Here is a 23,513-nt window from a genome sequence, read left to right on the forward strand (position 1 = left end):
ATTGTTTTAGAATGGTCCTGTAGAGCACCTTGGCAGGTATTGTGTTGGAAGCTTTATATAAATGCAAAATGCCGAAAGCACCAAGTGTCTGATGGGGAGGCTCCATCTCAGCACTGTACATTCCCTGGCTATGTTAATGGAAAAAGACCAATTCCTTTTCCCAAATGGGGCTAAAATAGATCCTCCAAATGCATTACTTCCTTTATCCCTCTCCTTCAGTCGCTCAGAGCCACACACTGACCTGTAACGGTGAGCTGGAATCTGGTAGTGTTGCTCTTGGGTCAGTCAGCAGCAGGTGGGGAATCGGTAACACGTGAATGATAGCAGTCCTATCTATCTCTGTATTGTGCAACTCTCTCCATGCACTCTCTTTCAAAGGTAAATCCAAATACATTGGAAACTTGATTCAAAGTGAATTTGTATAATGATGACCATAGATGGAGGAATGACAGCTGTGGAATAGAACAAGGAAATCCATATATTACTGGATTGAAAAATGATAAATCATTATAGATGTTTATATTGGTAAAGGATAAAGTCAGTAATATGTTTGAGGTTTCAGAACAATAAGAATGTTCCCTTGTAGTACTCCCATTCTCCCAAGCTCTGGCCTGCTAGTCTCTCTTGGGCAACAGCAACCAAATTTAGCGTACCAATTGATCAGAGCCAAAGTCAACATTTTCTTCCCTTTAAAATGTTTTTGACAGCATATGTTGTACACTGTCTGCATGATTATTACAATGTTCAGCACTGTCACATTGCTAGATGCTGTCAACTTTACTGTTCCCTGTGTGCAGATAATATGCATTGGTTTCAACCATTGTGTGTGCCACATTACATACCATTTATGTTGCTGTATGCTGGCCAATTTGTTTACGTCTGGCCATGTTATTATGGGATGCCTAAAGTATCCACTTACCAGATTGCTATCCCTAGTCATCCTTTGTACACCAACCAGACCCGTAATTACAGATTTCCTGCATCACTTTTATCAATGTTACCATCACTGTGTATCTAAATCCCTGGTCAGAATGCCATACAATAGCTACATTACCCTGCAGTGACCATGTTCCTTAGTTGTGATTGCATTACTGTAGATTAGTCATGTTTCTTTCCAATGGCCACATTGCTTACGTTTTGTGTACTTCTACACAAGTACCCTCCTCATTTATTTGATACATGTAGTTAGTTACAGGGTTTTAGTCTCTTACGTGTCTGTGCCAATACCTACAGAAATGAGCAGAGGTAGCACATGGCCTACTCCTAACCCCTCATGTGCCTTCTATTTATACTGGGGTAAGATAACAGGTAACTCTCTAGTTACATTCTCATGGTGCAAGATAAGCTTATTGCCTTGTGCTAGTATCCAAGGTGTCTATTACTCCATCTGGAATTCATTATTCAATTTTGGTTTATGCAAAGAGAGAGATTTTAAATTTGTGTATTAACATAATTTTTGTTTGTTATTTACACCAATAAAGTTTCTCCTTTGATTTTTCATTTGTCACCTTGTTTAAAATGGATTGCGGTAAGTGCATTGCAATGTAACTTGTGTGTTGACAATGTAATGAGAGTGGAGCCTTGTGCTGAGAATGTGATATAAAAACAGGCCTGTGATTCTCTACGTATTAAAATGGCAACAGTGTGTTTCCAAGGGTAGATTGCAGAGAGCTTCAGTCAAAGAGAAAAGCCAGCCTATTGCACGGTGTGCATGATTCATGTCCTGTTCAGTATGAGTGTTAAATGAATTGTTTTTGTTACAGCTGACATCGCAAGAAATATGGGCGCCAAAACAGTGATTGCCATTGATGTGGGCAGCAGGGATGAAGCTGAGCTGAGTAACTATGGAGACAGCCTTTCGGGATGGTGGCTGCTTTGGAAACGCCTCAATCCGTGGGCAGAGAAAGTTAAAGTAGGAAACTTGGCAGAAAAGTCTGTCTTTCAGTCGATTACATGGTGTACTTTTTGTAAAGGAGTTGGGGATGGCTAGCTGCCACAGTGAGAAGGAATCTGGAAAGTGATTTAGTTTCTCCTGGCTGTCCCGCAGCTCCTGACTCAGGGAAGCAATTAAACATGCATTCTGAGGACCCTTCGGAGAGCAAGTCCACTCCCCCTGCCACCACCAGTGCTGTCCCAGCTGGAGTCATACCCACACAGTACTAAACTAAACTACACTGTATATACTTCTGTCCATAAGAGCAGAAGTCCATTGAATCTGCTTTGCCGTTCAATGAGATCATGGCTGATCTGATAATATTTAGCTCCACTTTCCCACCTTTTCCCTACATCTCCTATTCCCTTAATGATTAAAAAAAAAACTACCTTAGCCTTGAATATTTGCATGACTCAGTTTCAACAGCCCTCTGTGGTCAACAATTCCGCTGATTCACTCCCCTCTCAGAGAAGAAATTCCTCCTCAGCCATTGATGTCTTTAATAGGTTACCCGTTATTCTGCGATTCTGCCCTCTGGTCCTCGCCTCTCCCATGAAGAGAAACAAGCTCCCCTTACCTACCCTGTCAAATTGCCTGAGAATCTTATGTATTTCTGCAAGGCCTCCTGTTATTCTTCCCAACTCCAATGAGTAACTGACCTCTCCTCATAAGAAAATCCCTCTATACCCGGACTGAGTCTCGTGAACCTTTTATCAGCTACCTCCAATTCCAATGTATCTTTTCTAAGAAAGGAGACCAAATCTATTCGCAGCATTGGTGTGACTAGTGTACTTTTAGCAAGATCTCCCTACTTTTAAACTCTTTGAAATAAATCATTCAGTGACAGTCCCACTGGCTGCCTAACAATAGAAGTACATCACCAGGGCTAAGATTAAACCATTTTTATTTGTAGTTTTCCCATAGTTCCTTGTGCAGTGCTTCATTGTGTTGTGATAGTGCATTCAGGTGATATTTGTCTCACTTAGTGCTGAAACCTATATTGAGAGCTTGATATTGGTGCTGGGTTGGTATAGAATGTCGGGGGCTTTACTTTCCAACTTTGCTATTTCTTGGCATTCCTTTGCATGCTTTCACTTTACTTTTGGAGCTCAGATCTGTGACAGTTCCCAAAATGTTTCTGAATTGCCTTCTCATTTGTCCTTTCTTGCGTCCTCCCACTCACTCGGACACCTCTATGTATCTCACTTTGGCCTGAGTCTTTGTGTGTCTCTCCAAGCCCTCCCTTGCGCACATTCTTTCTCGTACAGAACTGAGCAACAGTGGAGCAGGTGTGAGTGTGAATGCTGTCACGCAACATGCTTTGGATTGCAGGAGCACTAGCCAACACTGGCATGATTTAATATCTCTACTCATGAGTAATAAGTAATGAATGGCGAGGTTAAATAGGCACCTTGGCAGCATGTACTAAGTGCACTGCATTCCCACCAGTTCATTAGCTGGCTCTGTCTGCCAAACCTACAACACATGCATCAGGGATTAAGACCAGACCTGGCATCCAGCCATGTGTTAATAAAGAAATGTCGCTCGTTGTTAAGTGTGGCTTGTTACTAGTTTATTTTGCTCGGGTGATTTGATGAAGAGGAGAGAAGAACCTCACAACCTCATCATTAAAAACAGGACATTGCTAATGTTCCCTGTCCTGTTAATTCTCATCGTGATCCACTAAGGGTTGGCACCCCTGCCTGATGTGCAAGGATAGGGGAAGAAGAGACTGGGTCGCTGAGTTGCAGAGAGGGACCCTGCCCTAGGGTATCAAGGGAGCTGTGGGGGATTGGTGTCCAGGCACCTTGAGAAATAGGGGGATGTTTGAGAACTGCAGTAATGAGCTGCAATGCTAGAATTTCTGCCTGTGTTCTGTATTCCTGATTAAAGAATGAAAGTGTGTCTTGAATGAATGAAAAATGCCATTTCTATGTTAATGGCTCAAATTGCAGTCCTTCCCATCTCTGTGCACTTACTAATGCTCTCTTGCTTTCTATTTCCCCTTGTTTTCACACACTGTCTCTGTCATGCTTCCCTATTTGCTGTCATCATATTATACAACACACATTTCAGCGCTAGTGGAAGTATTCCTGCAAATGTCATGGAGAGATTGGAGCTCCAGTTTGGGAATGGGCACTGGTGTGCATGTCTTACATGATGGTGTTTACAAATCTCATGTAATGCACCATTGAATGTCTGATACGTTCCAGGTGCCAGATATGGCAGAAATTCAGTCTCGACTGGCTTACGTTTCCTGTGTTCGGCAGCTGGAGCTGGTAAAGAGCAGTACGTACTGTGAATACATCCGGCCACCTATTGACAGGTTCAAAACCATGGACTTTGGCAAGTTTGATGAAATTTATGTAAGTGAACATTAGTTTTCAGAGAGTATTAGAGCAAGGTGGAGGCCATTCAGCCCAATGTGTGTGAACTAGCTCTATACGTGTGTTATAAAATTACAGGCTGATTAAAATATCTACTATTATATTGCCTGCTCCCAGTGTTTGGTTCTCTCGCCATCTGCACACCTTTTGACCTTTATAGAGAAATGCCTCTGTTTTCCAGGATTCCTGTTCCTGTTGTGTTGTTCAGTGTTTAGATCGAGGCCACATGGGAATGGCTGACTGGAGAGCCATCTCCAGGGCCTTTCAACCAACACAATGTCAGCTGACTGCATTTACTGAATATGTGGCAGCTTTCACTGTCCCTGCTGAATTCTGAGCCTGTTAAACCCTGTAGCACATACTCAGCCCACAAACTAAGGTCGACCGCTCAGTGATGTTTATCCGGAATGGCAGAGCCTGCCATTGATAGGCACCCAAACAATACTCTGGAGTCATCAGCTAAAATCTGCAAACGATCAGCTGATATACAGAGGGTCTTGCATATGCATTGTATGTTTTGTGACGTCAGAATATCCAAAAGCTAATGATATATTTTTGAAAGTGTAGATGCATTAAATATTTTTATTTTCTCTTACTGTTTATATTATTCTTTTCCTGGATGTGGTGTCTCTGACTGGGCCAGCGTTTAGTCTCCTTCCTGGATAGTGACGAAGGATGTTGTAAGTTACAGAGAGACGTAGATAAGCTGCAGAGCTGGGCTGAGAGGTGGCAAATGGAGTTTAATGCAGACAAGTGTGAGGTGAATCACTTTGGTCAGAGTAACCAGAATGCAAAGTACTGGGCTAATGGTAAGAGTCTTGGGAGTGTAGATGAGCAGAGAGATCTCGGTGTTCAAGTACACAGATCCTTGAAAGTTGCCTCCTGGATTGACAGGGTTGTTAAGAAGGCATACAGTGTTTTAGCTTTTATTAATAGAGGGATCCAGTTCCGGAACCATGAGGTTATGCTACAGCTGTATAAAACTCTAGTGCGGTCGCACTTGGAGTATTGTGTACAGTTCTGGTCACCGCATTATGAGAAGGATGTGGAAGCTTTGGAAAGGGTGCAGAGGAGATTTACTAGGATGTTGCCTGGTATGGAGGGACAGTCTTACAAGGAAAAGCTGAGGGACTTGAGGCTGTTTTTGTTAGAAGAAGGTTGAGAAGTGACTTAATAGAGACATATAAGATAATCAAAGGGTTAGATAGGGTGGACAGGGAGAGCCTTTTTCCAAGTATGGTGACGGTGAGCAGGAGGGGGCACAGCTTTAAATTGATAGATATAGGACAGGTGTCAGAAGTAGTTTCTTTACTCAGAGTGGTAAGGGTATGGAATGCTTTGCCTGCGACAGTAGTAGATTCGCCAACTTTAAGTACATTTAAGTCGTCATTGAACAAGCATATGGACGTACATGGAATAGACCTACACTGTCATCAGGGAGGAATTAGCAGGATTTTGATCCTGAAGGAATAACAATATATTTCTGTGAAGGAGAGACAGTAGTAAAGTTTAATGTCACTGGACTAATAATTCAGAGGTGCAGGCTAATGCTGTGGGGATGTGGCTTCAAATACAATCCTCCCCCCACCGCTCCCCCCCCCCCCCCCCCCCCCCCCCAAATCAGCTGATAAAATTTAGATTTAAATAGCTGCCGTGCATCTTGTGGGTGGTGTATTTTGTTGTCAGTGAGAGTCAATGATGAAGGGAGTGCATTTTGAACATTGTAGTGTGCCAGGCAAACGGGCTGCTTTATCCTGGATTGTGCTGAGTTCTTGAGTGTTGGTGCTGAACTCATCCAGGCAAATGAGTATCCCATCACACTCCTGAGTTGTGCCTTGTGGATGATGGACAGGCACTGGGGAGGTGGGTACATTGCTTGTAATAGAGTTCCCAGCCTCTAACCTGCTTTTGTATTCATATGGTTGATCTAGTTCAGGTTTTGGTCAGAAGTCACTATTGAGGAGGTGGGTAGTGGGGGAATTCAGTGATAGATGCTGTTGGGAGGTTCTCTCATGTTGAAGATGGTGCTGGCACTTATGTGGCACAAATGTTACTTATCATGTACTGGCACAAGTCATTGGCATGACTTTTCCAGGGCTTCAGGTGGTCAGCTATGTTGGTCTATAAAACAAGGAGTTAGAGCTGGTCTTTGAGGAGCTGAGGTTCCCCGTAATTGGAATCTCTCCTCAGTTCACCACAGGTCTCTGTGTATCACTGCTACTGACCCCAAAGTCCATGCTTGCACATGGAGCCAGGAATCTATTCGTCAGTGATTGTGTTGTTGTGTTTGTTGGCATTGTCCTCCCCTCACTCACTCCCTGACTGCCCACAGAATGTCGGATACCAGTACGGGAAGGTGGTGTTCGGCAGCTGGAGCAGGGGTGACATTATTGACAAGATGCTGAAGGATAGAAAATCAGTCGACTATTATGAAATCAAGAAGAAGAATGTGAGTAACAATTTCCAGTTTCTAATCTAGTCCGTGTTTAAAACCAATAGCCCCTTGAAGCACAGGTAAAAGAATTAATTACTTGAAGTCTCCACTTTCCTGCTCACAGTATATTGGGCCACCATGTTCACTCACTGGGCCACAACCGATCACCTATATTTACACATAAAGCCTCTTCTTAAAATGTCCATTTTTGCCATAAATGATGATGTGCTGCCAAAGTGCCACTCAGCTCCAGTGGCAATGGGCAGACTGAGCAGATTGACTCCTCCAGGAGGAAGTGAGCATTGCAGCTGCTGGAGATCAAAGCCGACGGTGCAGTGCTGGAAAAGTACAGCAGGTCAGGCAGCATCCGAGGAGCAGGAAATCAACATTTCAGGCAAGAGCCCTTCATCAGGTGATTATGTCCACTATCAGTCTCAGGGATTGGACTGTGTTTAGATATTCACTGCAGGAAGGGGATGTGAGAGGGCATGGGTATGTACTCAGCTGGCCACAGTCTCTCCATCAGGTCTGATTGTGTTTTACTCTGTGCCTGCCACACATAAAGGAGAAACAGCCGCAGAATCAGTGTCTGTTGTACTCTTTCATTGCTCTGATGATAGACCTGTTGCCTGTATCAGTCAGAGTATCTGCTGTCTGTTAGTTTGAGTGTGTGTGTGTGTGTGTGTGTGTGTGTGTAAGTGTAAGCATGAGTAATTTCATTTTCATGTTTCTATGTTTAATTGTATGAGTATAACTCGGAATCTTGGTCAGTGCATCCCCCTCCTGAAGTAAAAGAGATTTGCACCCCTTAAGAATGTTCTGTTTCCCTTCTCTTACAGGCCTTTATGTCCTCGAATGCTGTATTCACTGACCTCGCTGAGATTGTGTCTCGGATTGAGCCCCCAAAGATCTACAATTTAGCAGACGGTAAGCTATCTGCTCTCGAGTACTTTTTCCTTATCTTTTTATTTATTGACCTCAAAATTCAACTGGAGACGAGTCATGAAGGGAAAATGGAGTAATGGATTTGTTCATCAATTAAGACTCTCAAGAGAGTTAAAACTGGCCCATTTTGTAAACTGTTGAATAAAGCCTTTTTTTTGTTAACCCTAACGTCAATCAGTTGCCTGTGGATGGGAGGAGCTGCTGTCTCAGTATCTTGTTTGCTGCTGCTTTGTGGCTCCCCTCTGCAGTGCTGCCCAGATGATTAGTTGACCTGCTGCACGTTCACATACAGCTGGATGGTGAGGTTGGGATTTTGTGGTGTGTAACTACGCTGTGGGTTTCAGTGCTCAGGACTCTAGGTACCTGAACCGCTGCGTGCAGTGACCCAGAGGTTGTGAGCTCCAGTCCCACTGGGGCTGTGGTACCAGACACCACAAAGACTGTGAATGCTGCAGTACACTTAGAATAGCTCACTGGGTCAGTCCAGATCCTTGTGATGACAATCCACTGCTCCCTCCGTTATTGACTTCAGTCCCATATGATGCAATTGACTCTGAATCTCATCTGATAGCCTCTATTACCTTGGAAATTGGAAATAAGTGCAGCTTTGCCAGTATTGACCCCACTGCAGTCTCTGCTTAAGGCAGCTGTAGTACTGGTGCTGGCCACTGACACGGCTGTGGTGATGTCCATGGGTGTACTTGCACTTTCTCTGACAGTCCTGTGAACTGAGCGGTTCACATTTGACACAAAGCTGCTGTGTGCTTCATTTTGCTTTCTGAAGCAGAAATGCCTGTAAGCTTCTCAGTTTCACATTTCCAGATCAGGGGTTCTCAAAGCAAGTATCAGGACCCCAGGTCAGGTTGTGATCTACCGTGGCAGCGACCTCCACCAATTCCACTTCTTCATCCCCCCCCCCCACCCGTGCACTCTCATAGATCGTTTCCCTGTTCTCCAAACCCTCAGGCCAACTGCTGGCAGAGGGCTCAGCACAAGTTTTGATCTTTGAGGTGATGTTATGGTGGGTGAAGGTTTGGGAAGCATTGTTCTCGGTGGTTTAAGTTGTGCCCTCTCCAGCCCCCCCCCCCCCCCGCCCCCCATCATTAGCCTGAAAAGTCAATCCGTCAACGTAGAGTGAGTTGAATTTTCATTCGCTGCCAGATGTGAGTCAGTCACATATCCTTTTCTCCCTGTGGACCCAACGTTGTTACAGCAAAGCATTCAAACCAACTGGGGTTGGGGGGGTGGGGGGGGGTAGAAAAATGAAAAGGAATTAATTTTCTTTTCATATCCTGCTTCTTATCCTTGGTTTGCTGCCATCATGTCTTGGAGGTTAATCTGGAATTCCTAAAACGTTTAGGCTACCCCTAATGGTTGGAAACCTTAACTTTACAACAGCAACCGTTTGAAAGTTGGAAACAAAACTGTCATCGTGGAAGCAGCATGGAAACAGACCCTTCAGTCCATCCAGTCTATGCTGACCATAATCCCAAACTGAGCTAGTCCCACTTGCCATGGCCCGGATTGCTCCAGACCTTTTCTATTCATGGACTTATCTCAAAATCTTCTAAACGTTGTAGCTGTACCTGCATCCATCACTTTCACTGGAAGTCCATTCCACACACAAGCTACTCTCTGTGTAAAAAAAAACGTTGCCTCTCATGTCCTTTTTAAATCTTTCTCCTTTGACTTTAAAAATATGACTCCCTTTCTTGAACTCCCCTACCTTAGGAAAAGACTTCTCCATTCACCTTACCTGTACAGCTCATGATTTTATACTGCTCTCTATATAGTCACCTTTCAACCTCCTACTCTCCAGTGAAACCAGTTCCAGCACTATCCAGCCTCTCCTTAAACTCTTCAGTCCCCCAGCAACATCTTTTCTGAACCCTCTCCAATTTAACAATACCCTCCCTATAGCAGGGTGACTAGAACTGGGCTAGTACTCCAGAAGAGACCTCACCAATGTCCTGTACAACCTCAACATGATGTTCCAACTCCTGTACTCCAAGGTCTGAGCAATGAAGGCAAGCGTGCTAAACACCACTTTAACCACCTTGTCTCCATGTGACTGTGAATGTTTGAAGGTGAACTGGCCTTAGGCCTCATCAACCCAGTGCCACTATAGCTGTACTGTCTGGGTCTGATTGTACTGTCAGCTATTCCCATAGAAGGACTGCACAAGCATGAACAAAGTGACTGATAGATCCAGTAACTCCCCTGCACTCAGAATGCCAGTGTTGGTTCCATTCTTACTTAGTAACACTTGGCATGTCAGTGGTCTCGTTATCTGTAGTACCAGTACCGTTTGGAGCAGGACCATGCTCAGTTTTACTTACCAATAAAAGCAACCTCCTCTATACCTTCATGAGTGTGCAAGATGCCAGCAGAAACCATTTAACATTTGGGTACAAACTTTGTGGCAACAATTTTATCAAAACTCCACATTACAAAAAGAAAATGCCAAGGGTGCCACAAAAAAATATACAAGGTTGTTGCCAGAACAGGATGGGTTTCTTTTAAAAGTTTAGCACATTGGACATAGACTCAAACATAGAATAACATAGCACAGGAACAGGCCCTTCAGCCCATGATGTTGTGTTGAATGTGACACCAAATTAAACTAATCCCTTCTGCCTGCCCTTGGTCCGTATCCCTCCATTCCTTGCATATTCATGTGTTTGTCTAAAAGTCCCTTAATTGCTCCTGTCGTATCTGCTCCACATCAACCCTGCAGCATGTTCCACAATCCCCACTCTCTGTGTATACAAACGTGCCCCTCACATCCCCTTTGAACTTGCCCCCTCTCACCCTGAATGCCTGTCCCCTAGTTTTCGATGTTTCACCTCTGGGGGAAAAAGATTCTGACCATCAACCCTTGCTATGTATCTCATAATTTTATGGATTTCTGTCAAGTCTCCCCTCAGATTTTCTCTGGAGCAGCAGAAGCTGAGTTTTTCAAGCTTCTCCTTCTAGCTCATACCCTCTATTTCAGGCAGCAACCCAGCAAACCTGTTCTGTGTCCTCTCCAAAGCCTCCACATCCTTCCTGTAATGTCACATCCAGAATTGAATGCGATATTTGAAGTGTGGCCGAACCAAAGCCTTATAAAGCTGCAAGCTGACATCTGACTCTTGTAATCAGTTCCCCGACTAACAAAGGCAAGCATTGCCGTACACATTCTTTACCAAGCTTCTGCCATTAGCTGTATCCTTTTCCTTCCAAAGTTCAATATTAAGGAAAAGTGCAGCCCCTCACACTTTCCTGGATTAAACTCCATTTGCCATTTCTTCACACGTACCTGTAACTGATCTACATTCTGCTATCTGGAAAATCTCAGCAGGTCTGGCAGCATTTGTAAGGAGAGAAAAGAGCCGACGTTTCGAGTCTAACTGACTCTTTGTCAAACGTCGGCTCTTTTCTCGCCTTACAGATGCTGCCAGACCTGCTGAGATTTTCCAGCATTTTCTCTTTGGGGTTTCAGATTTCAGCATCCGCAGTAATTTGCTTACATCCTGCTATATTCTTTGACAATTTTCTATGCTATCCACAAATCCACCGATCTTTGTATTATCTGCAAAACTTACTGACCCACCCTTCTACATTTTCATCCAATTCATTGAAAAATATCACAAGCAGCAGAGGTCCCAGTAGGGATCCCTGTGGTACACCACACGTCGTGGACCTCCAGCCAGAGAAACACCCTTCCACCACTGCCTACTGCCTTCTATCTTCTATGGGCAAGCTAATTTGGAATTCACGTGGCCAAGTCACCGTGAATCCCATGCATCGTAATATTCTGGATGAGGCTACCATGAGGGACCCTTCCAATGAAAGGGCTGAGGGATTTCCTGATTCAGGCCTTCAGCATCACAAGAGAGTTTGACTGGATCTCACAGAGGACATTTTTCCACGTGTGAGAGAGATTTAATAACATCCGCCCTGCCAGGCCCCTCTGTGATCAGCTCACTGTTGCCTTGGGCCTGTTAATGTGGATTCACCCCTAATCAATTCAAACTGCAATTCAGGAGATCCCACTGCTTACCCCTCCGAGAGTGGTTGGAATGTGGAGCTCAGTGCCAGTTGAACTGGTTGAGGTGAATTGCAAGAGAAGGTGGAGAAGCAAATGAGAGAGAATTCAGGTGGGTGAGTGTGAGGAAGGCTGTCTGGAGCATTGGTAGGTACTCAAGCTGCAAGACAGCTTCTTTGTTTGAACCTGGAATGGGGGCAGTGATAAATTTTGAACCTGCCCGTCACATGCTTTGTGTTTTCTCCATAACAGAAGAATCCGACTATCTTACTGAATACGAGGATGAAGTGATGGACGCAGTGAGAGATGAGGAGCAAGATGAGATTGAGGAGCTTGAAGACCAGGAGGATCCAGGAACCAACCACTCAGCTGCTGAGTGGACTCAGGAATCTGCTTTTGAAATGGTGAGTGAGCACCTGAATTGCCCCTTGTACAGAGTTTCTCATCTCCTTACATATTAATTATGGATTGGATAGTCGCAGGAAAGTAAACTCTCACAACTTTAACCACCCAGTGAAGAATTGCAGTTCAGATAGCACCACTAGTCTATTCAACCCCTCAAGCTATTCAGTTATAGCTGATAGATACTTCAGCTTTATACTTTACTGGGATGTGGTTATTATTGGTAAGATCTTGCCCATTCTAGGTGGAGTCATAGAGTCAGAGCTTTTATATTAGATTAGATTAGATTCCCTACAGTGTGGAAACAGGCCCTTCGGCCCAACAAGTCCACACCGACCCTGCGAAGAGCAACCCACCCAGACCTATTCCCCTACCTAATGCACCATATCACTATGGGCAGATTAGCATGGCCAATTCACCTGACCTGAACATCTTTGGACAGTGGGAGGAAACCGGAGCACCTGAAGGAAACCCACGCAGACACGGAGAGAACGTGCAAACTCCACACAGACAGTTACCCGAGGCTGGAGTCGAATCTGGGATCCTGGTGCTGTGAGGCAGCAGTGCTAACCACTGAGCCACCGTGCCCGCCCCTCTTTCTGTTCTGGAAAGGGGACCTTAATCCCATCAGCATCTGTTCGAAGCCAGTTTTCCAACTCTTGGTCCATGGTCTTGTGTGCTCTGGTATTTCGAGTGCTTTTCTAAATAGCTCTTAAATGTTTTGAGTGTTCCTTCCTGAACCACTCTTTCAGGCAGTGAGTTTCAGATACCTACCACACTCTGGGTGAAAAAAAGATTTCCTCAAATACCCCTCTAAACCTGTCTGCCCTATCTATGCCTCTCTGAGCTTTTCACATCTCGATCAGATCACCTCCTCGGCCTTTTCTGCGAGGAGTAAACACTACACCTACCAGCGCTGCTTTGCTGCAGCCCAGGCTGGTGAACCCCTCTCTGGTGCAATCATTTCCTTCCTGTAACATGGTAACCAGATGTCTTCAAGCTGTGGTCTAGCTAATGTTGCACAAATTCCCATCAGAACTTCCTTGCTTGTGTGTTTCATGCCTCAGCTAATGCAGGCAAGGGTCCATATGTTGTCCAAACCATTTTATCCCTCTGTGCTGCTTTCTAGCATCAGTGGACATGTACATCAGGATCTCTCCAAGCCTGTGTAAAATCAGAGGGTCCTACCATTCAACTATCGCTAGCCTTGTGAGTCCCCTGTCAGGATTAAATTCTATTTGTCACTGTTCAATCCATCTGACCAGCCCATTTATATCATTCTAAAGCTCTCCTCCTTAGTATTTCCCATACCACCAAGTTATGTGTCATCTGACAGATCAATCTGACTGATCATGCTCCCGACACTCATGTCTAGATTATTAATGTACATACAAACAGTAAAGGACCCAGCACCCAATCCTGTGTTAAGCCACTGGATACAGACTTTCAATCACACTAATACTCCTCAAATGCCCTCCTGCAGCACAGAACACTACTGAGTAAGATGAGGGCCCAGGGGGTCAGAGGCAAGGTGCTAGCATGGAGAGAGGTTTGGCTGTCTGGCAGAAAGCAGAGAGTGGGGATAAAAGGGTCCTTCTCATGATGGCAGCTGGTGACAAGTGGTGTTCTGCAAGGCTCAGTGTTGGTCACTTTATACATTAATAATCTGGATGAAGGCACTGAGGGCATCCTGGCTAAGTTTGCAGATGGTGCTAAGATAGGTGAGGGGCAGGTAATATTGAGGAGATGGGAAGGCCTGCAGAAAGATTTAAGGCCTGCAGAAAGGTTAGGAGAGTGAACAAGGAAGTGGCACATAAATACAAGGTAGGAAAGCTTGATGTCAGGCACTTGGGGAGGAGGAATAGAAGCATGGACTGTTTCCTAAATGGGGAGAAAATTCCAGAATGTGAAGTGCAGAGGGTCTTGGGGAGTCCTAGTCCAGGTTTCTCTTAAGGTAAACTTGCAGGTTGAGTCAGTAACTAGGAAGGCAAATACAGTGCTATCATTCATCTCGAGAAGACTGGAATATAAAAACCGGGATGTATGCTAGAGGCTCTGGAATGGTTTGGTCAGACCACAGTTCGAGTATTGTGAGCAGTTTGGAGCCCCATACCTCAGGAAGGATGTACAGGCCCTGGAGCAGCTCCAGAGGAAGTTCAAGGGAATGATCCTAGGAATGAAAGGCTTAACATGTGAGGAATGTTTGAGCACTCTGGGACTATACTTGATGGAGGTTAGAAGGATGAGGAGGGACCTGATTGAAAGGCCTGGACAGAGTGGACATGAGGAAGATGTTTCTGTTGGTAGGAGAGATGAGGACCTGTGGGTACAGCCTGAGAGTAAAGGGGAGGCCCTTTAGAACAGAGATAAGGAGAAACTTCTTAAGGGGATTAAAGGTTACGGGGAGAAAGCGGAAAAAAACTATCAGCCATGATCAAATGGTGGAGCAGACTCGATGGGTCGAATGCCTAATATCTGCTCCTTTGTCTATGGTCTTCAATCATCACGGTCTGCTTCCTGCCAATTTTGACACATTACCCTGGATCCCATAGGCTCTCAGCTTCTTAGCTGGTCTGCCATGTGAGACCTTGTCAAAAGTGTTACAGAGGTCCTTGCAATTCCTGTTGAGATGAGAGGCATTGTTGGCCATTTCAGAGCGCATTTAAGAATCACCCTCATTGCAAATAGGCCTCGGGTCATGAAAATCCCAGGTTAAAAACAAGGACTGCAGATGCTGGAAACCAGAGTCTAGATTAGAGTGGCACTGGAAAAGCACAGCAGGTCAGGCAGCATCCGAGGAGCAGGAAAATCGATGTTTTGGGCAAAAGCCCTTCATCAGGAATAGAGGCAGGGAGCCTGCAGGGTGGAGAGATAAATGAGAGGGGGGTGGGGGTGGAGAGAAAGTAGCATAGAGTACAATAGGTGAATGGGGGAGGGGATGGAGGTGATAGGTCAGAGAGGAGGGTGGGGAAGGTAGCAAAGAGTACAATAGGTGAGTGGGGGTGGGGATGGAGGTGATACGTCAGAGAGGAAGGTGGGGGAGGGTAGCAAAGAGTACAGTAGGTGAGTGGGGGTGGAGGTGATAGGTCAGAGAGGAGGGTGGGGGAGGGTAGCAAAGAGTACAGTAGGTGAGTGGGGGTGGGGCTGGAGGTGATAGGTTAGAGAGAAGGGTGGAGTGGATAGGTAGAAAGGAAGATAGGCAGGTAGGACAGGATACCAGACCAGGTAAGGAGGACAGATTTGCTTCCCTAAAGGACAGTAGTGAACCAGATAATTGTTATAAAAACAACTTTAAATTCAAAGTTTGGGGGAAGATTTGTAGCTCGGCTGCTCGTTGTTGTGGTTCTGTTCGCCGAGCTGGGAATTTGTGTTGCAGACGTTTCATCCCCTGTCTAGGTGACATCCTCAGTGCTTGGGAGCCTCCTGTGAAGCGCTTCTGTGACGTTTCCTCCGGCATTTATAGTGATTTGTATCTGCTGCTTCCGGTTGTCAGTTGCTGTCTGCTGCAGTGGCCGGTATATTGGGTCCAGGTCGATGTGCTTATAGATTGAATCTGTGGATGAGTGCCATGCCTCTAGGAATTCCCTGGCTGCTCTCTGTTTGGGGGCTAAACATCTGCAGTCCTCACTTTCTCCTAATGGCCATGAATGGCCAGTCACTGAGTTTGTTCAAAATTCAAATCACTTAGTGGTCACTGAGGCATTGAGGGATATAGGGAATGGGGTTATATAGAAATGAGCAGTAAGCTTATGAAATGGTGGAGCAGGAGTGAAGAAGCTGAGTGCTGTCCTCCTGCTTCAGTTTCTAATGTTCATCGCTCATCGCAGCCCTGTCTTCAATTCTTGTTGATGAGGGAGATGCACTCGTCAGGGTACCCAGCCTCTGTACTGTTGTTGTGGCCACAGTGTTGATCCACTCACCAGGTCAGCTTTTACTCATTACTGTATCCAAGGTATTAATACTGACCAGCTCTCGGGTAACGGTAAAGCTGATGGTCGGATGGATTGTTTTTGGCTCCAGCGGTTGTCAAGGCAGCATGAGTGTTGCCTGCTGTTGTTGGCAGAAGTCTGAATATTGCTGAGTGTCATTGTTGGGATAAGTTGGGGTGATGGGTGAGGCAGTGACTGAGTGATGTGGTGAATTGAGCAGAACTGTGGTTAGTTTGTAGTGTTTGGATAAAGTTGGATATATTGGGCAGAGGGACAATACATTATGGAATTACGATGGGATCATGTGATGTGTGGGTAGTATTGGGGACTGGGAATCTGGTTCAGTTTTAAATTCACTGAAGCACTTGTGTGTTATAATCTTTTCCCTGATCCCCGTGAACTCCCCTTCCCTTCCGAAGCCAGGATCACACCATCCTAACCTCACAACACAGCCGATGCTGACCCTCCTACCTCACCAACAAAATGACCACGTCTCCTCCCATCAAATGCTCCTGTACTCTGTGAATGTCGATGTTGTGTTGTACCTCATTGACATATCAGCCTGCCCTGTGGTGAATCTGTAATGAATTTATTTTCTTTCCTGACAGAATGAGCAGAACAACGTGAGGAATCGTAAACCTGGCAGCAACCCCCAGCAAATCCCCAGCTCCCAGTCAGACTGATGCCTAACCTCTGTGTAGTCGGCCTGGCCAGCAACTCCCACTTCAGTCATGGAACTCAGTGAAAGAAAGGGATTTACCAGATTATCCTGCTGAATAACAAACATCTGTTGCACCGGTCTCTGCGAGTGTGTTTTGGAACATCACGGGCTGCTGATGTTCGGGTTTGCTGTGGGTGCAGCGTGTCCTTCCAGCTTGAAGTAAAGTGAAGCTGCTGTCCTCCTTTTCAATCAGTTTTCCCCTCAGCAGAAAATCTTGCTGCTTGCTCCCAGTGCTTTAATTTTGTTTAAATTCCACATCATTGGGACACTCGAGTGAGTAGGTGGGTTTGCCAGCAGTCCTGTCCCCACGGGTTTGGGTTTCTGATGCTGTGCTAGCTTTAACCACACCCTATCACTTGTTCCACTAGCCTGGATCTGTCCATTTTTTTAATGCAGATTTGTAGCAAATCAGCACTCCCAATCACTTTTGGCGCAGGCCAGTTTTGTTTAAACTCTGTTTTAAACTGAGTGGGTGTTGTACAGAAACAGCACTACCGTAGCCAGTATCTTCGAACAGAGCTCAGTCTCCAGCTCTGTGTTCACAATCCATTAGCTATTCACTGAATTTACTGTCCTCAACTGCATTTAGTACTGTCACAAGTGAGAGATTTAATGCTACACTGCTGTTATGGAGCCACATCATGTGGATGAACTCCTGAGGAGATGATGGTTAAATTGCACTCTGATATTCCCCACTCAGTGTGAATAACCAAGTTCACTCCATGATAGATGCATTACAGATAGATAGATCTGTATACATACGTCTTACCCCATCTCTCTCCATTCCCCATATTCCACCTTCCTTTTTTTCCCAACCTGTGCCCTTCACCCTCTCTCCCTCTCCCCTACTAACCTCTTCCACTTTCACACTTGCTCACCAACCCCCTCTGCAGTCACCCAAGTTTGAAAGGGTCCAGATCCCTGTCCAGGTCAGTCTACTAAAACCAAGCAGGAATTGCAGACTGAGAATGAAAAGTGAAAATGTGCCACTCAGTGGAAATCTCTTGACCTGTTTTGCTCAGCCATCTTCCTATTCCTCAAACCCATGATTTAAATCAACACTAGCCCATCATTCCTATGAACCTATGGACAAGGAACAGTATACAGCATGGAAACCTGTATACAGCACAAAACTGAAAGGGACCGATGGAAATCTGTAGAACAAGCAACAACAAACAGTGGAGGAAAATCCACGCTGTGGATGCTGGGAACCTTGGAAGAAAGGACAAGTGCTGGAGAAATTCAGCAGGTTGTGCAGCATTAGTTCAGAGAAACAGGGTTAATGTTTTGAGTCCAGTACGTCAGTTCTGAAGAAGTCATACTGGACTCTCAATGTTCCCTCTGTTCTTCTCTCCATAGGAGCTACCAGACCTGCTGAGTTTCTCCAGTGTTCAGTGGTTTTATTTCTGTACAAAAGTCATTCAAACAAATGTAACAATCAAGGGAAGCCCAGATGGTACTCTCCTGCTTATGGCAATTTAACCATGGAAATTACTAGGAGCTTCTCTCACTTTCTTGAGTACAGATGGCCCTAAACTGTTCCAGGGGTAGGACTGGACCTCCACAGTACAGGACGGCTTTGCTGAGCTACTGATGATTATAACATGATCCTTTACTAAGGTTCGTTTTTCTTTTGGCACTGATAATGTAATTGAAATGTTTAATTTTTGTACAATCAATTATTGCTGTTCAGCTATGTAATCACCTACACTGCCCTTAATCTGTGACTCTAATTGGTCACTTTATTCCCTCGACTTCCTCGAGATGCTGCTTTTTTTTAGTCTGAAGAGTGGATGAGATTATGTTTTGCAGACAGAGTCATGATGGTGTTCTAATAGATATATTTGGAGGTGCAGAATCAATCTGCTGCAGGATTCACATGACCACAAACTGTCCAATCCTCATCCCCACAGCTGATAGGCTGAATATTCACCAATCAGACTGAACTCATTGAGTTTGTCCATTTAACAATTAGCAACCTGCTGACATTCCCAGGTCCTCCTGCCCCAGCCCAGCACCTGCATCCGAACACTAGCAGACTAATGAAAGGGCAGGCTCCATCACCAATGTAACTGAGCAGAGGGAACATTCAATGTCATTACTAGTGAATGAGAGGTTAGGACATGAAGCTGTCTATGGTCCCTGTCTGACTTTGAGAGGTTCTGTAATATCAGTGACTGTGAAGTGTAAAGAAGGGGCACTGGGATCCTGGGCCAATTTCAGGATTTGCCCTCAAGGCAAGTTGTTGGAATGGAGTGAGGGGGGAGGCTAACCTCCACCTCCTGTGCTATGCTTGATGTTGAGAGTAGGAGAAAGCCCCCCACCTTTTCCTCCGCTACATCGATGACTGTATCGGCGCTACCTCGTGCTCCCCCGAGGATGTTGAACAGTTCATCCACTTTACTAACACCTTCCACCCCGACCTCAAATTTACCTCGACCGTCTCAGACTCCTCCCTCCCCTTCCTAGACCTCTCCATTTCTATCTCGGATGACCGACTCAACACGGATGTTTACTATAAACCGACTGACTCCCACAGCTACCTAGATTACACCTCCTCCCACCCTGCCCCCTGTAAAAACACCATCCCATATTCCCAATTCCTTCACCTTCGCCGCATCTGCTCCTAGGAGGACCAGTTCCAACACCGCACAGCCCAGATGGCCTCCTTCTTCAAAGACCGCAATTTCCTCTCAGATGTGATTGATGATGCTCTCCACCGCATCTCCTCCACTTCCCGCTCCTCCGCCCTTGAGCCCCGCCCCTCCAATCGTCGCCAGGTCAGAACCCCACTGGTCCTCACCTACCACCCCACCAACCTCCAGATATGTTGTATCATCCTTCGTCATTTCTGCCACCTCCAAACAGACCCCACCACCAGGGATGTATTTCTCTCCCCTCCCCTTTCAGTATTCCAGAAAGACCACTCCCTCCGTGACTCCCTCGTCAGGTCCACACCCCCCACCAACCCAACCTCCACTCCCGGCACCTTCCCCTGCAACCGCAAGAAATGCAAAACTTGCCCCCACACCTCCCCCCTCACTTCCCTCCAAGGCCCCAAGGGATCCTTCCATATCCGCCTCAAGTTCACCTGCAACTCCACACACACCATTTACTGCATCCGCTGCACCTGATGTGGCCTCCTCTATATTGGGGAGACAGGCCGCCTACTTGCGGAACGTTTCAGAGAACACCTCTGGGACACCAGCACCAACCAACCCAACCACCCCGTCTCTTAACTCCCCCTCCCACTCCACCAAGAACATGCAGGTCCTTGGCCTCCTCCATTGCCAGACCATGGCAACATGACAGCTGGAGGAAGAGCGCCTCATCTTCCGCCTAGGAACCCTCCAACCACAAGGCATGAATGCAGATTTCTCCAGTTTCCTCATTTCCCCTCCCCCCACCTTATCTCAGTCCCAACCCTCAGACTCAGCACCGCCTTCTTGACCTGCAATCTTCTTCCCAACCTCTCCGGCCTATCACTCTCATCTTAACCTCCTTTAACCTATCGTATTCCCAACGCCCTTCCGCCAAGACCCTCCTTCCTACCTTTTATGTTAGCCTGCTTGGCACACCCTCCTGATTCCATTTTGATGTTGAGAGTCCTTGTTACAGATAATGGGTTCTGAAGGCGAGGGAGGGTTCTGTGAGTTCACCCCAAGCAACAAGCCAGTTATGAGCTTTCTGTTGGCAGTGGTGGAAAGGGTGGGCAGTGCGATAACACTGAAGATGGAAAGAAGACGGAAAGAAGACTGAGGAGGAATGGTAGTGATGGGAATGAAAGTGGTCAGGACTGTAACAACCCCAACCTAGCTAATGTTGGCCACCCTGTATGAGAGAAGTCAGTTATAGCAGATTAAATACCTGCTGGTAGATCAAGAGGTGGATGTAATCATTCTCCCTCTTCCCTAACTCTTAGTTTGGAATTCGTGTCCCTGTTCTGTCGTTTGGAGATGTTTAGGTAGCAGAGGCACAGCAGTCTGCACCAGCTCATTTATTATGCTGTCCTCCTCCTCCTGTTTAATCCTCTGGACCAGATTATATGTAACGATAACCTCCTTAACCTTCCTGCTGTCGGCTCGTTTGAGAACGGTGAAGCTGCCTTTCTGGTGAATGTTTTGATGGCACACCTTGTCAGTAGCCATCACACTGAGGCGTTGTTCAGTAAAACCATTCCAGGCCACTGCAGAACCGAAGCGACCTTCCTGTAGGGCCCTTTCCAAGTTAGACTGGACATGTGCAGACTGACTCCCTCTGGTACATTTGAGTGTCAAAGGGAAAATGATGAGTAAGGTTAGAATGAGTGTTGAGCTGCTGTGGGAAATTAGCTGCAGCTTCAGTGATGGGGATAATGTTTGTAGCCTGTACTTGCCTTTTAGAAGTGAAGTCTATGCATCGAGCCTGTTGTACCCTATGAAGCTATAATGTTTGGATGTTCCAACATTTTAGTGTTATGTGAAGAGACTTCACCCATATTAATACAGTAAAGGGAGATAGGCTGTCAAAGCTTTTCATGTTCTGCCCATCAGGATGGATTTGTTAGAACACCAGATTTGAGTAGCAAGTTATCCTGTTTTCGCTAGATCAGTATAAATGGTTGTCCCATTTGAAATTTGCTATTCTTGTGATTATATCCTGATGGATGTAACATGAGAAGCTTGCACAGTGTGTCTCCCTTTACAATAGTAATAGGATTCTGTTAGGTTATTGCTCATGTACTGAGTTGTGTCAGTCCCAATCTGAACTGAGGCCATTGCAGATAACTACATAGATAAAAGCAGCCCTTGGCTCCTGAGCTTGGGGTTTTCATTTTGGTTCAGCTATCTGACTGCTAAAGTGAGCACAGCACAGTCAGACCAGGCAGCACCAACAAGGTACTTTCCTCTGGAAACAGCAAGGCATGGCCATCCTGGTGGTATACGGGCCGTTGGCATGTGCTCATAGTAACTGTCCCCTTTCTTGCTCAGTATTAAATGCAGGTGGTTTGCTGCCCCAGTCAGAGGCTGCTAGGTTGCACGAGTAACACTATACTGTGGGTAAGGTGGGGTGGGTAGACTGGGCACAACTGTAACCAAATCCTGAGATGTTCTCAGCAACATTGCACAGACAGTTTTTCAAAAACCAGCAGACCCGAGAGATTCTTGCACCTCCAACACTAGTAAAACTAACAATGCAATTTTCAGTTGAGCTCTGTTTAACCTGCTATTGGCACTGGTCAGTAATGGATGTTAAATAATTCTGTGCATTTTTGTAGTTTTTATCATTTGCAATGATTAACATGAAATTTATTTCTAAAGTTGGTCAGCAATATAATAAATCGTTGACTAGCAGATGTCACAAATTCTGATGGTTGGATATTTAAAGGAAGTAATGGTATTAAATACTATTAATCTATTTACTGCTAGAACTTTCCTGTACTCTCTCTGTGTTTGTCATTTTTCTAAAATTTCCTTTAATTCAAATCTAGTTTTGGTCATTTCACTATCTCATCAACAGTGTGGAAATCTATCCCCAGTGTTGTTCAGTCAGTAGCAGGTACCGTGCAGGACAGGATAGGGTCTCCCTGACTCACTTCTCAAATCCACCCTCCAAGACTTTAGAGCTATTTATTGATACAGTTTGGTTCAGATCTAAAAGGCTTCTCCTGTGTGTGGGTTATTGCCAGTCCCACAGTCCATTGCTGCAGAAGACCATCACTGTTACCTTTATCTCATAAGCCTTTGGTGTCATGGTAGTGTTCCAGCCTCTGAGGCAGGAGGTGCAGGATTTGAACTCTGCTTGAGACAGTGCCAGCAGGTAGGGAACAGAGCTCCTGCTCTGTGTTTGAGGCTGATGTCCAGCAGCCTATCTGTATTCGGAGAAAGATGTGAGACAAACTGAGAATGGCATCCCCAGACTGACCAGCATGTGAATCCTCCCACTGCCTTACACCATTTCCCAAAGAGAACTATCAATGTAGAAAGGTGTAACTGGGTGACCATATAGAGGAATTAACTCCAGGTATTGAGTGCGAGCACTCGATAGCAGTTTTAAGATCAAAAATGCCTTGTTTCTCATCCAGTTTGTCGGGCTCTGGAATGGACAATGAGAGTCATGTCAGGTGCTGGTGAAGGTTTGGGTAAATGGGCTGATTGGAGGGGTGGGTGCTCCCTCCAAGGCCTGGAGTTTGAGACGTTAGTTTCTGCCTGCTCCCAACAATGTTTATTGATGCCTTTGTGAATTTTACCTTTCTCCATTTTGCTTGGTCACAAGTCAGGCTCGCCATGACTCTGGGGTCTTTGGTGGTACCTCTCCAAAACTGAGGCACTGTGTTGTAGATTGGCCAAGTCTAAGTAAGGAAGTAGAAACCTTCCATATTCCGGCTTGCAATGAAACGATCAGTACCTGCCCGTGTTAGCACTGCTGTCACACAGCCCCACTCACCAGCCTTGGGCATCTGTCTGTGTGAGATTTGCACATTCTCCCCATGTCTGCGTAGGTTCCTCCCACAGTCCAGAGGTGTGCAGGTCAGGTGAATTGGCCAGGCTAAGTTACCCATAGTGTTCAGGGATGTCTAGGTTAGGTGCATTAGTCAGGAGTACGTGTAGAGTAATAGCATAGGGGTGGGTTGGTTACTCTTCAGAGAGTCAGTGTGGATGTATTGGGCCAAATGGCCTGCTTCCACACTGTAGGAATTGTATGAATTATATACAGTCAATGTTTAAGATTTAAAAAAGAATATTGGATCAG

The 23,513-nt window shown here is 45.6% G+C and overlaps 1 protein-coding gene across 5 annotated transcripts in view; it reads left to right on the top strand.

Annotated features, from left to right (window-relative positions):
* The window catches only part of pnpla6 (patatin-like phospholipase domain containing 6), a 202,565-nt gene extending 180,405 nt beyond the window's left edge, over nucleotides 1-22,160 (top strand). For 4 of the 5 annotated variants that reach the window (XM_060855275.1, XM_060855277.1, XM_060855278.1 and 1 more), the window contains 6 exons: nucleotides 1,764-1,912; nucleotides 4,147-4,299; nucleotides 6,653-6,769; nucleotides 7,594-7,681; nucleotides 11,982-12,133; nucleotides 16,669-22,160. In XM_060855275.1, coding sequence (XP_060711258.1) covers nucleotides 1,764-1,912; nucleotides 4,147-4,299; nucleotides 6,653-6,769; nucleotides 7,594-7,681; nucleotides 11,982-12,133; nucleotides 16,669-16,743 — 734 coding nt within the window. In that variant the 3' untranslated portion in view covers nucleotides 16,744-22,160. The remainder of the gene's footprint in view (nucleotides 1-1,763; nucleotides 1,913-4,146; nucleotides 4,300-6,652; nucleotides 6,770-7,593; nucleotides 7,682-11,981; nucleotides 12,134-16,668) is intronic. The other variant, XM_060855276.1, reaches the window with a different exon arrangement.
* Nucleotides 22,161-23,513: the final 1,353 nt, after the last annotated feature.

Source organism: Hemiscyllium ocellatum, chromosome 45, assembly GCF_020745735.1.
Source record: "Hemiscyllium ocellatum isolate sHemOce1 chromosome 45, sHemOce1.pat.X.cur, whole genome shotgun sequence".
NCBI lineage: Eukaryota > Metazoa > Chordata > Chondrichthyes > Orectolobiformes > Hemiscylliidae > Hemiscyllium > Hemiscyllium ocellatum.